Below are 14,166 nucleotides of genomic sequence, written 5' to 3'. Positions count from 1 at the left end.
CTTGCAGGAATTCCTGCAGTCTGTGTTCCATAGCCATTCCTGCCACCTGACTCACAATAGAAAGAATTGGAAATGTCATGGCAGCAAGACTTGCTGCAGAGGGCCTTGGAAAGGGCAGGTTTTAAGTTCAGTACAAATCTGCACATGTGACATGTACAGTCACAAAGGGAAATATAGAATGAACACCTAAGGCACATAAAGAAAAATATCACTTAAAATGTTTTAACACCCTAAGAATCCCTGTGATGAAGCAGCACTCTGCTATATATGTTTATATATAAATTTCAGTATATGCTAAATACTAAAAAAAACCCAGAATATGGCATGTTCCTAAAAACCAAAAAATATCAGTCTGATAAAAACATGGGAGAAAAGAAAAAAAAAAATGGTCAAATAAAGCAATTGGAGAACAAGGGGGAAAACACAGAGAAAAAGCTTAGATAAAGACCTCTAAAGTAGCTACTAACAGATTATGTTGCTTTGGAAGTTAAATGCAAGCATGCATCTCTCAGGGCACATAATACTTACACACTCCTTCATGTGAGTCCTTTCCAAAGCAGCCCAGATTTGTTCCTCACTGTACTGATTGAAAGGATCCAAGTTTGATCTGGAAAGGGAAGCAGAGAACAAGCAGAATTTTAACTCAGCAATGAATGGCAAACCAGCAGTGTGCTAATTAATCCAGACAGGTGATTCCTATTTGCCCTTCAACTAAGAGTTTCCTTGCCAAGGAAATCAGATATTCCCAGCACACTGAGGTTAGAAGAGCCAAAAAACAAGAGCAGAGATGGAAGACAAAGATACTAAAACTTCAACCACATCTAAAGGGAAGCAGGACTTCCATACAGGATGATCACACCCAGTGCTGCACTAGGCCAGCTAAAATCATTCATCTGTGGGGTTTTTGTTTCAAAACCAGAACAGAAGCTAGGATGCCTGAGAGCTACCACCTCACTGGGCACCTACTGCATTTCAGGTGTAAGCTGGAAGACTGCTCAGTCCCTTCTTGCCTTCTTATGGTCTCACTAACCTCACAGTGCCACTGAACAGCACAGGTTCCTGAGGGATTATGGAGAGTTTGCTCCGAAGATCTGCCAAGCCAATGTCATTTATTTTCACTCCATCAATTTTAATGCAGCCTCCAGACAGTTCAACGAGACGGAAGAGTGCCATTCCAAGGGAAGACTTCCCTAAAAAGGAGACAGGAGAAACAAGATTGGTGTTTCTACAGAATTGTACCAGCTTTCAGATGAGAACACGTTTTAAAAGCTGTCCACATCTAAGGAAAGTTTTAAAATACCAAAACGTCCCAGCAAGCAATGCTCTGGTAAACTTCTGAGTAATTGTGGAGGCAGCTCCTAACCTCTCCTCAAAAAAGCCATCCTGTAGTGCTGCTCCAACCCCACTGCCAAAACCCTGCCACAAAAACCCCATAAAACAACATAAATGACTTATTTAGAAACTCATTTTGAGGTTGATTTAAGGCACCTCACAAACAGGGGTTTGGATTCTTCACATTTGAGAGTTCCGATATGGCTCAGAGCCAAACCTGGCTGCAGCATCAGTACAGAATCTTTCAAGAGAGTCAGACAAGCTGCAACGAGCACATTGTAGGCACCAATCTGTGCTGCTCACTGATTTGGGGAGCTAAATATGATCAACATCCTGGCTCAAGCATAGCAGGATATCCCTCTGCTTTAAATGGAAACTTGTTTTCATTATTGTTTATAGGGATCTTGCTTATGTACAGACATGAATGGAACCTCCACTGACAGAGTGCTCAATCCCTCCTGTGCAACCAACTTACTCAAACACCCAGGAAAACCAACATGACTGCCTGAATCTATTCTGTAAATGCATTAATTTAACTCTGCTTAGTGTTTTTTCCTTACCTGAGCCTGTCCTCCCCACAATGCCAATTTTTTCCTTCGGTTTGATGGTAAAGGACACTTTTTTAAGTACCAGAGGGAGGTTCTCTCGGTACCGCATCTCTGCATTTTCAAAAACAACTTCACCTTCCTGTGGCCAGTCCAGAGGAGGGGTTTTATTCTTAATTCGAGCAGGAGCTTCCAGGGAAAGCGTCTTGTAACAAAAATACAGAAGTTCAGTTTCCAGTAAATAAAGCACCAAAGGAAAATTATCAGCTGCAGCTTTCAGCAGTTCTTCCCTGCAGACTCCGCCCAGATCATTTATGGCAGTTTCATGATGAGCTGTTTGGCTGAATGTGGGCCCAGTGGTTCAGAAGTTTGCTGTATTACACTGACCACACTATTAATTCCCCTCTTGTTGCCTCAGTAATGACATCAGTCCTTCTATACAACAGTGGTTTTCATCAGTGGAAGTCAAATGTATTTTAGGCCCGTTATTTATCTGCACAATACTATTGAGTTTCATGGCACTCCAAAGAGTGGATGCAAAATCTGCTGCATTTCTAAGCCTCACATGCTATGCTATGCCAGGGTCACCACTGTTGACTTTGACACAGAAGAGAATGTCCAAGTAACACATTAAATGCCATCCTCTTCCTTCTCCTCTTCCTGTTCCCCTGTCCTACTGAATCACTGAGTCAGTCCCAGCCTGCTCACTTCTGCTATTTCACTCTGCCCCTTATTGAGCAGTTCACAGATTAAACAGAAAAGCAGAACCTCTGAAAGCCAAACACAAGGCTTTATAGCATATTTAGAATGAAGTCAAGGTCACTTTCTCATATTTGGCACAAGCACCCTCAAAGAATGCCAGCAATCCTGTCATGGAATTCACCTCATGTAACTGAACCAGGCCATGACAACTCCTTTATTGTCTTTACAAAGAGATTTCTACAAATCCTATAAAACAGCATTCCTGGAGAGTGATTTTTCTCATTCTAATATAAATACTTGGAACATGTAATAAATTGCCCTCTAGAGACACCCATTTCCTACACTGACCATTGAGAGATCCCACAGGGATGTCAGTTGTGGACATCTGCAACATCCAGTTAGAGGCAGATTAATTGTACACCAGGGGTTTGAGAGAAAAAACAGCCATCTGCTATGATAGTGCTCCAATTCTTTGAGCTTGGTGCTCAAAACAGCAAACTTGAGTCCCCACTGAGAAAAGCCAAGCCTGGGCCTTGCTAAGACCCAGGACGTGAATGGTGTTTCACTGGCCCCCTGCCCTTCACTTCAGCTTCAAACTAGTTTTACAGTTCCATAAATAGCTGTCTGGAAGTAAATTAAAAAAAAAAAAAAAAAAAAAAAAAAAAATCACACATAGTGTTGCTTAATAGTGATATAGAATGAGAGACATAACTTTTAAAAAATCCCAAACAACAGCCTACAACTGTAGGTGGTTTTGCCACTAAGGGTCTGACTGTGATAAACCCAGCTCAGCCCAGTGAGAGATACAATATTTGGCAGAGTTGCCAATTTGTGTGGTCACCAAGTCTTTCACATGAAGAAATTTTCTGATTAGATGCCTCCAGAGAATTTATTTAACTGGGGGAATAGACAGGTTTTGGGTTTTTTTCTTCTCTGTTTTTTAGCCTGCGGAATAAATCCACAGGCTTTTAAAAAAGTTACAAATATCAACTACCAAATAGCCCAGATTTACCAAATAAATATATGTATCTCCCTCTGAGGTTCACAGGGAACATTAAATGGAGAAACCTTTCACCTCAGACACCAGACCCAGTAGGAGGCTTTCTCCTGGCTATACTTTCCCCACTGACCTATGCCCAGTTCTGCACACACAAATCCCAGTTACGAAGAAAGGGCTACAGAAAATCAGAGTAGCTTGCTAAGCATTTAGCCTGGCACATTTATCATGTTCAGCTGAGCACATTTCTCATGTTTACAGTAAGAGCATTCCCTTGACTTTTCAAGCATATGTAATGTAAGACAGCTGTGGAGAAGTAGGCTTATTAGGATGAAGTGGAATTACTTGTAGATAAAGTAACAAACAGTTATCTGTGCTTAAATGAAGGAATGGTAGGTTTGGAATGAAGGATGCCAGAATCCAGGATACCATCCTTTTGCTATAAAATAATGTTTTGAATACCCAATTTACCCTTTTCACACACTCCACTCTTTACTGTGAGTGTCAGCAAACTTTCAATAGCCTTACATAAATCCAGCAACACCTCTAAGTTCAGTTACCTACCAGCTCTGGGGCCATTCAGCCCCCCAGTGCTGATACATATGCTTCACAAAACAAACTCCCTGTGCAGTGTTACAGCACACGCTTTAGTGCCTTTCCAAGATCAGGAACATTTATTCTTTCCTAAGGCAGACTGTGGCTGAGGCCAGCAATGTAACAAGCAACACAAAATTTCATAACAGGCAGTTCAATGCATTACAGTCCTACCTTGATATAGTGGTCAATCCTCTCAACTGAGGTGAAACGAGCTTCTGTCTCTGAAGCCAGTCTGACTGTAAACTGGAATAACCCTGTTAACTGAAGGGGTGAAAAAACAATTTTAGACCTGTGACTGGTTATTGAATTAAGAGATGAATGTGGCCAGCAGGACCAGGGCAGTGACTGTACTTGGGACTGGCGAGGTCACACCTCAAACCCTGTGTTCAGTTTTGGGCCCCTCACTAAAACACAGATATTGAGGTGCTGGAGCATGTCCAGAGAAGGGCAACAGAGCTGGAGAAGGGTCTGAGTCCTGTGAGAAGCAGCTGAGGGAGGTGGGAGGGCTCAGCCTGGAGAAGAGGAGGTTCAGAGGGGATCTTATCACTCTCTACAGCTCTCTGAAAGGAGGGTGTAGCCAGGTGGGATTTGTTCTCTTCTCCCACTTAACAAGCAATAGGACAAAAGAAAACAACTTCAAGTTGTGCCAGGGGAGGTTTAGATTGGATGTTAGGAACATTTCTTCATAAAAAGAGTTGCCAAACACTGAAGCAGACTTCCCAGGGGAGTGGTGAAGTCACCATCCCTGGAGGTATTTAAAAGTCGTGTAAATGTGGCACTTGGGGGCATAGTTTAGTGGTGGGTTTAGCATTGCTGAGGTAATAGTTGGACTTAATGACCTTACTGGTGTTTTCCAACCTAAAGAATTCTATGATATTTGACACTTTTGAGGTTGGGCACCATATAACTAAACTGTTCAAGGCAAGTTGATGAAACAGTCCATTTTAAAATCACCATAATTTATGAATCCCTTGAGAAACCAGCAGCTCAGAAACGTTTCTCAAGAGAACAGCTTTCAGTATGAGGTATCTAAGCTCTTTAATTTCACCTCAGTGCCACAAGGAGGCAGAAGAGGCCAAACAGCAGCTCCAGCACGAGTGCTCAGAGCCCTGCAGCTCCTCTGAGCCAGCACTAGACGCTGTTTGCACATTAGCAATATCTACATTAAAAGAGAAATTGACTATTACAGTGTGTGGCCACACTCACCTGCACAGCGTATGAGATGGCCAGGCCAGCATAGGCAGGAGGGATCTGGCCATGCATCAGGACAATCATAAGGCCGGTGGTTGTGATCAGAGCAATGCTGATAATGTCCAGGCGCACAGCCAGCCAACGCATGGCACAGCTGAACAGGTAAAACGGGGCCTGGTTGTCATCCAGCAGCTCCTGGTACCTGAAACAAACACAGCAAAGGTTAGTAGACTCCATGAGCCTGATGTTCTACAAATATCAGGCCTATTTAAATCTCTGTTCCAGTACCAGGACTCAGGATGGGAAGACTTGTCACTGACCAAGTTTCAAACCAAAACATGATGGCACCGTTTGCAAACTTTCCCCACCACTCCTCTTCCCAGTTTTCCCTTAGTCTTCCTTCTGTTCTCACAACTTTTTTCCCCAGAAAAGTAACTTTCACTCATAGTACCAACGATCCATCAGACCCCAGTAATAAATCCTTCTGAATGCCAGAAGCTGTTGCTTTCAGCTTTGTGCTCCACCATTCCCAGATGGATATCTAGACTGACCTGTGCAGAAATTCCTGTCCTTTGTGGTACGCATGGATTGTGGAGAGACCCTGGATGCTGGATGTAATGTGAGACAGGAATGGAGACTGTGTGATGTTGTCCAGACGCTTGAGCTCTCGAATAAAGACTCTGGAAGGAAAGAAGCACTTTGAGTTTCATGCAGAACCACCGTATGCCAACCACTATGCTGTATTTGAGGGTGAATATATTTAGCCAAAGCAGCTGGTGCACTTACCTAGACACAACGTGCAGAACTGTGAAGAGGACAATGAGGGGCCCCACTGCCACCAGGAACCAGGGGAAAACCCCAGAAATCACCCCCACACAGAAGAACACAAGGATGACGTTCTGGATGAACATTTCCGCTTGAAATGGCAAACGAACGTCAACTGGTGAAATGGAAGGAAAAGAAGATCTTGAGTACAGAAAACTAAAACAACCTGTAGAAATCAACTCAGTCCAGCTGTACTGTAACAAAGACAGTGATTTATCCTAGTTTATTCAAATTTAAAATGTACACTTTCATTGGGATGTTTTTATCTTCTGAGTTGCTGGCAGTCTAATTATTCCCACTTGCAGAAATAGCACTGATGGAACTCTGACCTAATTAACACCTCTGCTGCACATCAGCTTCACTCTAATGTTTTAAGTTTCCCCTGCATTGACTGCTGAGAGCTCATGTGCAGCCTGGAGGTACAGCAGCAGCAGCACACTTCCTTCTTTGTAAGTGAATGATCATACTTGAGCCATCAGCTGCCTTCTAGAATCATAATCCAGGTACATCCCAATTCCTGCTTTGTTTACTGCAAGTGCACCCTTGGCAACAGACATAGGGTACAATCACCCCAACAGCAACAGACTGGAGAGTATTCAGGAGTTAACTGAGAGGCCTGAACGTGGGATTTACAGGGCACAGAGTGAGAGATACCTTCATCCATGTCTTTGGAAAACCTGTTGAGGATCCTCCCAGTGGGTGTAGTGTCAAAGAACTTCATGGGGCTACGCAGAATCCGTCGGAAGAGCTCGTCATGGAGCCTTGAGGATGCTCTGAGAGTTCCCTGACAATGAAGAAAACATTGCAGGGTTATAAAGCAGTGTTTGTGTTCCTGCCACTGCTTCTCCTCTAGCACCCAAGTATTCTACTCTGTCTCTCTCTCCAACCATAAGAGGTTTTTTACTGCATTCTGTGCTTCCAACCAATGGAGGAAGCTATTAATTTGGGCAGAAACATGGTGCAGCCTCAAGAGCTGGCTATAAAAACACTACAATCCATGACTGACTCTGGTTCAAAAGTCTCTCTTGGGAGATGACTAGAAGAACCACAGTGGCAGCAATTTGCAGAAGTAGGAGGAGAGGGAGACAAACACCAGCACTGGCACATACCTTTACGAAGACCACACCACGAACAGCTTTCAGGATCAACATAACTGCCATAGACAGTGCATAGATGCCAGCATAGTAATGCATGTGAGGGTTATCTTTCATACTGTTGCTTATGACGGTCTCATTTCCCAAAGTCACAGTGGTGTTCTGCAAAAAATTCAAGGTTTCAGAGGGTGGTTAAGACAAGGATGAAGCACATATACATTACATTGCAATATTTAACTGCCTTGTGCCTTCTCCCACTACATTTGATATTTCTTCTTTAAGTACTTCAGTGACCATTAAATACTTCAGAAACTTTTCCTCAGCAGAGATGCTTGACTTGTAGATTTATAGCCCTTGATCTCTTTCCTACAATATCTTTCTAAATACTACCACAATGCCTATTTAATTTGATTCATAATCTCTCATTTCATGCTTATTTCTTGTGTTCTTCTGAACAATGTCAGATACTTGCATACCACCACACAGCCATATTCACCTTGGATAGATCTCTCTATCAAACACTGTTGTTATTTCTGCCACTATGCAATAAATTCTTTACTGTCACGCTATTACACATTCTCATTCTCTCTTTTAGTTTTGATCTTTAAGTATGTTTAAGGACCTCGTTGCTGATTCTAATATTGTTGGCCATCTGCACTTCATTATTTCATCTCAGATTAGTAGCTTTCTCTCTGTGCCCCCACAAAAACCTCTTGCAGTTATATTTGGATTTTTAAATGCAACAAGACTTGCAATCAAAGCCCTGAGAGTGGGAAAAAGCCCAAACCACCCCAGGTCATCAGAATCTTCAAAGCAATTTCCAAGTCATCTGACTCAAAGCCATATTTTAACAAAAATTATCCTGTTAGGTATAAGATCACATTTAAGTAAAAAATAACACTAGAATTAGCTTGTTGGCCCCTTTCATATTTTCACTTCCTTTTCTTACACTAACAAAAAAAAAGAACAAGAGGGCAGCATTAAACCACATAAATTATTATATCTTTCTTATTACTGGAGCTCTCTTATTCTTGGAGATTAATTCCCTAGTGAGCCTTACAATTTATTTAAATTAGGGAATACCATTTGGTCTCGGAGGACTGCTTGGGATTAGTCTAGCCAAGCAAACCCCCAGCCCATCAGACACAAGAATAGAAAAGCCATTTAACTTACTCCACTGCCTTGCTTGATCCAGAAACTCAGCCACCAGTTGCTAAAAGCTGTGCTGCCCACATTGAGTACAAACAGTGCCATGATGATGAGGAATGCAAAGGGGCCTCCAGCTGCCTGAATGTAGACACCATAAACAGACCAGGGGACAGAGCCTTTGCCTTTCTCTTCCAACTGGACCAACTGGCCTGTGAAACAACAGAGAATTAAGGGGGAATAAGGAAAAGAAAGCTCTTCCATGAAACTCCTACAAATTTGTAAACATACACAAAATTAGTCTTTCAAACTCTGCAGAGTACTTTCAAAAGCACACACTTTACTTCACACTTAGAACTCAGTTGTTCAAACAGTTTTTCGAAAAGTCACATTTCTTCTGCAGAATCATTTAAGTCCATGGTACAGCTGAAAAAGCCTCATCAGCACAGACTTAAATGTTAGGCTGGGATTGGCCTCACTATTAATTTTTGAGCCATGAAGTTCAAAGCTAACATTAAACAGAGAACTACAGAGGTCAGACCTCCCCTTCATCCACAAATGCATGTCCTGCCCAGGACTGAGTGCCAGGCTGTGCACATGGCCCTCACAGGACAGGAGGGAGAGGTGGTGTGGGAGACAAGGCAGTACCAGCTCCTTTGTGCTCATGGTGTCTGGCCAAGAGCAGCCTGATTGAACTTAAAAACATTGTACAGGCACTCATATTTAATGAATTAATGAATGGTCTGTGCCCACTACCTGCATCCTATCAACCACACTAATTGATTAGGATTGAGACAGCTTCCAAAACCTTAGAGGTACATTAACAATATACTTTGAACATATGTTTTGATCTTACAGGAGTACAAAATAATTACAGCCAGAAATTTGATTACATAGTTACCCTCCTCTTCCTTCTTTACAACTTTCTCCTTCTTCACAGAGCCTGTTTTGGTACTTTTATCCTGGGGCCTTTTCAGTGAATTGTTTGTGTTCTTCTTTATACTAATCTGCAGGAAAACAATTACACTAAACATATGGGAGTAGTTGGCTTTGACATTTTCATATCTAAACACAAACTTTTACTAATCTGCCACCTAAAGACAAAGGCTTTCAATAGCTTAGCATTCATGTCAAAGAGGATATTAACTTCACATTTATTACAGATGATTGCCAACTCTGATGGAATAAATTCTCCTTCTCTATTAATCTGAACTACTACCAACCTGTACAGGTAGAGTGCGAGGGTAATTTCCAGAATCAGTGAAATTATGAGTGTATGTGGTAGAGGAATGATATCCCTACTACTGCAAGAAAGACAATCTCCCTATCCCTTTTAAAAGTAACTCACAGTTTAAGAGGCTTTTTTTCCCCAAGCACCCTAGCACTTACGGACATTTCATGAGAGATTTCTTAAGAAATGTCAGGTTAACTTGATCTTCCAGAAATCCAATATCCAAACACTAAAGTACACACACAAGCATGTTCTAAACACAGCCATCTTCCTATAACTGGGAGTTACTGCCTGTCAGCCTACGTGGACTGAAACCCCTTACACACCATCTTCAGGGTTGCCCTCCCACACTTTCCATGAGATCAAACCACAAAGAATCAAACTGATCATCCATTTATTCATATCCCATCGGGAATGCAATTTAATGGTCCTCTCATGAGCTAATGTTTACAGTGACATTGAAAGTCAGCCAAGCATGAAGACTGGAGAATCTCTTCCTCTCTATCATTATATTAGTCTTAAAATGGCAGAACTATCATCTTCATGCCTCAAAGGATATGAGGAGCAATGCATTATATCCTTTTGCTTTTTTCATAAACACCTCCCAGGAGAATGTGTCACCAAGCTCCTTCTATATCTGTAATTCTTATAATGCTTCCTTCTCAGAAATGTTTTGTTTTAAATGTCTTGTGAGTAAGGAACCTCTCATCTCTTAAAAAATAAACTACTGATGTACTTTTAATCTTTTCTTACTAAGAGAAAATGCACACAAAATTTAGACAAGTAAGTTATTATAAAACAAAATGCAAAGATCTTTACTCCAGAGATTAATTTCAGGAAACAAAGGATGAAAGGTGGGAAAAATCAAATTGCTGAAAATTTAGATGTTGTACTGAATGGTTCTCGTTATTTTCTAGACTTACAGTTTTTGCACCAACTGAAATACTAGAGCACATATTCAAGTTTGCATTTACAGACTTTTTTCATAACAGAATTAGTGTCAAGGCAAAACATTTTTTCTCAAACTCCCCCAAAACACTGCATTTTCAGTTATGCTTCCAAAATACTGTCACATCTAATGTCTGACAAGTTGTGTCACACCTGCTGTGCCTCAGTCACACTCCATTGAAAAATTAGTCACAAGCCAGTAAGAATTTTTTCAAAGGTTGTTGACGATCTGTGCTCACTTGGAGATAAATTAGAGTGTGTACGATAAGAGACAAACTTCCTGCTCTGAGCATCACCAGGGGACACACTACAATATTTTCATGATTTCATCAGCTCATTGGCCGAGTCCTCTCTAGCACACATTCCCTAAAAACAAACTGTGACAAAGTGCTAATGAAGCACAGAATATTCTATAGGAAATCTATTGGTCAGATCAATACATGAAAATGTGTAAAGCCATTTTTCACGCTTCCAACAAGATCACTTGGTTCACCCTAGAACAGTCAAGAGTCAAAACACTTTAAAATAAACAAGTACCTCAATATGCGGTGTTTCTCCCAGCTGTAGGCTATTAAAAATAGTTGCATAATCCCCATTTAAATTCATCAGTTCCTCATGACTGCCTCGCTCAGTAATGCAGCCTTCTTTCATGAAGATGACTTCATCACAGTCAACAAGATACTGGAGAAAGTGGCAGTAAGAAAAGTCTCTATCACGACATTCAATAACCAAACACTCCCACACAACCCTTCTCAGTAACTTGTAGACACTGGCACAGAGCACACCTATTCCCACATAACAGACAGCTGATTTTCAGAGGCCCTCCTCAGACTGGAGCACCATGATTACTCACACTACACAAATAAAATGGTTTTGTGTCCTGTCAAAACCAATCTCTGCTGGAAGACGTGACTCAGGACACTTAAACATTGCAAATACTGATTGACTAAGCACTTATATTTCTATGCACAGAAGATGGCAAAAAAAAGTTTCAGGTACATCAATTCTATTTACTGACACCAAATATAACTGTTTTCTGCTGTGATGAAATAGCTTTATAGGAAGTTAGCAAAAATATTTTTCAATAGGTTATTTATTTCTCTGGTAAACTTGCTTTAGCCAAGTGTTACCAGTTCCAGTCAGACACCAAGCAGCACTGGTACCAAATAATTAAACTGTGCTCAGTGCATATTTACAAACCTAGTTTATAGATGTTTTACCACACATTCTATAGACATAGGGTTGTCCTGTCACAGTTCATGGCACAGAAATTTCCAGTATGATGGCAACTGATTGACAAATCATTTCAAGAAAGTCCAAGGAAGTATGGGAGATTCAGTACCTGAAGCTGATGCGTGATGAAAAGGACAGTCTTTGACTTCAGGTGCTTCCTTATTGCACTGTTAAAAATGTGATTTCCAACGTGAGCATCTAAGGCACTAAGGGGGTCATCGAGGATGTAAATGTCCCTGTCACTGTACAGGGCTCGAGCCAGACTGATTCTCTGACGCTGTCCCCCACTCAGGTTAGCCCCTCGTTCACCAATCTGCACAGAGACACACACACATTGTTTTATTTCTTCAGCACCATGCAACATAGATAACCAGAATAAAGCAGACCATAATATTCATTTTTATATATTTATATAAATATACTCTCCCATCATTTTATATTAATATATATATATATATATGTATTCAAATTTAGGTGTCCTCTTTGTGATGTGTTACACATTTTAACTCAAGGTTAATATGCTTGAAATGTGGCAGTACTTCCTTTCCTTATTTTACCTTTTATGAATTAACATAGCCTTTTTTTTTTTAGCTATTTTAAATCAAGTTCAATTAGGTCCTGGTTAAGGCAGCTAAATTCACAACACAATAAAAAAATTCTCAGTCAACATCGGAGTAAAAAACAGGGTACAACTCTTAATAGTCCAGGGCCCACTAAGCTCAACTTAAGAAAGTTCATTCAACAGCCTGGCTCATATGCACCACAGGACTGATGTACCCTCACTCCAGTTTACCCTACCAAACCAAAACTCTTTTCTCCATCTATTAATTAGTTTAGTATAAGCAAAACATACCTCTGTCAGGTCCCCATTTGGAAGGATGGCCAGGTCAGGCCTTAGACAGCAACCATTCAGCACAGTATTGTATCTGAAGAACAAGTAGATAAATAGTTAAGAACACTGATCTTCCCCACAATTATTTAGCTAGTACAGCATTGTATCATTTTCTACACTAATAGCAGATTAAAATAGCAGCCTAAAACAAATCATCTGCCTTGGACTCTCAGGAGAAAACTGAGGGTAATAATTAATCACCTACTTCAGAATCATTGTGAGGATGAAGAGACAATTTGTTTTCAGGGATATTTGGCTAAGTGCCACAGGAAAGTCCCCCACTGGAGGGGGGCCATGGAAGATATCAGCACATTGCACACAGCAGTTGTGTCTGAAGAGGGCAAGGCCAGGACAGCAAGAGCAAATACCACTTTAGTGCTGCCACAGCAGCTGCTGGTTTGAAGCAGAGGTCCAAGATGAGGCCCAGACTCACTGTAAGGAGCAGAGACAGGCACAGTGACAGCCACCAGCCACAGGGCCACATGCAAGAGGGGGAGGATCCTAAATAGGACTTAGAGGAGACTTAGAGACAGACTGCAGAAGGGCATAGAGGCTTTATCTGCAGTGTACTCTGGATTAAAATTTTCCCACTCTTGCGCCAAGAGTTACTAAGCTTTCATGAAAATCAGCAAGCAGTCTGACAAACCTTTCTTCATCATAGTCCTTGCCAAAGAGGATGTTGTCCCGGAGAGTGGCATTGAGAATCCAGGCCTGCTGGGCCACGTACGCGAACGTCCCGCTGACTGCAATGCTCCCCTCCAACAGGGTCATCTGCAATTACAGACCAGCTGGGAGATTATGCTACCCCATGTTTACAGTAGACCTCATTCTACAGAGCACAAATAAGTGAAATAGGAGATGGGAATGAAGAGTAAAAGTACTCAAAACAGGATTTCTCACCTGTCCTAAAATTGCTGAGATAAGTGAAGTTTTTCCGCTCCCCACACTGCCACAAATTCCAACAAGTTTTCCCTACAGAGAAAGGAAAAAATTATGGTACTCATTTCTTACATTCTTCATCCCTTTCAGAATTCAGACTACCTTCAGTACCTCTGAGAGGACAGCTGGATATGAATGACAGCTATCAAGATACACAACAGATTAAAAAAAAAGCAGGAGTCAGCATTTTAATGCTCAAATTGTATAGTGAATGCAATCCCACAGTGAAATAAAACTGTGAAATCAACTCTACAGGTAAAAACAAAGGTATTTGAAGATCAGCTTCCTTCTTACTAGGGATACAGGCTCAGAGGATCAATAAACCAAAAGCACCAAGGCCTGGCTGAACAGAATGCACCAAGATGCTTTTGAGAGTGCTAAGGAGAGTCTGAAAGAAGGGAGAATTTAGCATATATAGGTCCAGTAAAACTCTTTGCCACTTAGACTCTATTTGCTAAACAACATTTACCAAGAAAATACTAGAATTCAGTCAC

General features: G+C 41.3%; 1 protein-coding gene across 6 annotated transcripts in view; it reads right to left on the bottom strand.

Annotated features, from left to right (window-relative positions):
• The window catches only part of ABCC5 (ATP binding cassette subfamily C member 5), a 44,470-nt gene that overhangs the window by 3,672 nt on the left and 26,632 nt on the right, over window positions 1-14,166 (bottom strand). For all 6 annotated transcript variants that reach the window (XM_083868562.1, XM_083868564.1, XM_083868563.1 and 3 more), the window contains 16 exons: window positions 13,634-13,705; window positions 13,380-13,504; window positions 12,695-12,767; window positions 11,951-12,154; window positions 11,146-11,289; window positions 9,331-9,436; window positions 8,457-8,641; window positions 7,299-7,445; window positions 6,844-6,973; window positions 6,151-6,304; window positions 5,916-6,044; window positions 5,380-5,566; window positions 4,345-4,434; window positions 1,893-2,082; window positions 1,031-1,190; window positions 529-607 (listed from right to left, as the gene is read on the bottom strand). In XM_083868562.1, coding sequence (XP_083724688.1) covers window positions 529-607; window positions 1,031-1,190; window positions 1,893-2,082; window positions 4,345-4,434; window positions 5,380-5,566; window positions 5,916-6,044; window positions 6,151-6,304; window positions 6,844-6,973; window positions 7,299-7,445; window positions 8,457-8,641; window positions 9,331-9,436; window positions 11,146-11,289; window positions 11,951-12,154; window positions 12,695-12,767; window positions 13,380-13,504; window positions 13,634-13,705 — 2,175 coding nt within the window. The remainder of the gene's footprint in view (window positions 1-528; window positions 608-1,030; window positions 1,191-1,892; window positions 2,083-4,344; window positions 4,435-5,379; window positions 5,567-5,915; window positions 6,045-6,150; window positions 6,305-6,843; window positions 6,974-7,298; window positions 7,446-8,456; window positions 8,642-9,330; window positions 9,437-11,145; window positions 11,290-11,950; window positions 12,155-12,694; window positions 12,768-13,379; window positions 13,505-13,633; window positions 13,706-14,166) is intronic.

This window comes from Zosterops lateralis (genome assembly GCF_965231275.1).
Source record: "Zosterops lateralis genome assembly, chromosome: 10".
NCBI lineage: Eukaryota > Metazoa > Chordata > Aves > Passeriformes > Zosteropidae > Zosterops > Zosterops lateralis.
The sequence above is the reverse complement of the archived record's forward strand: the minus strand, read 5'-3'. Positions and strand labels throughout refer to the sequence as shown.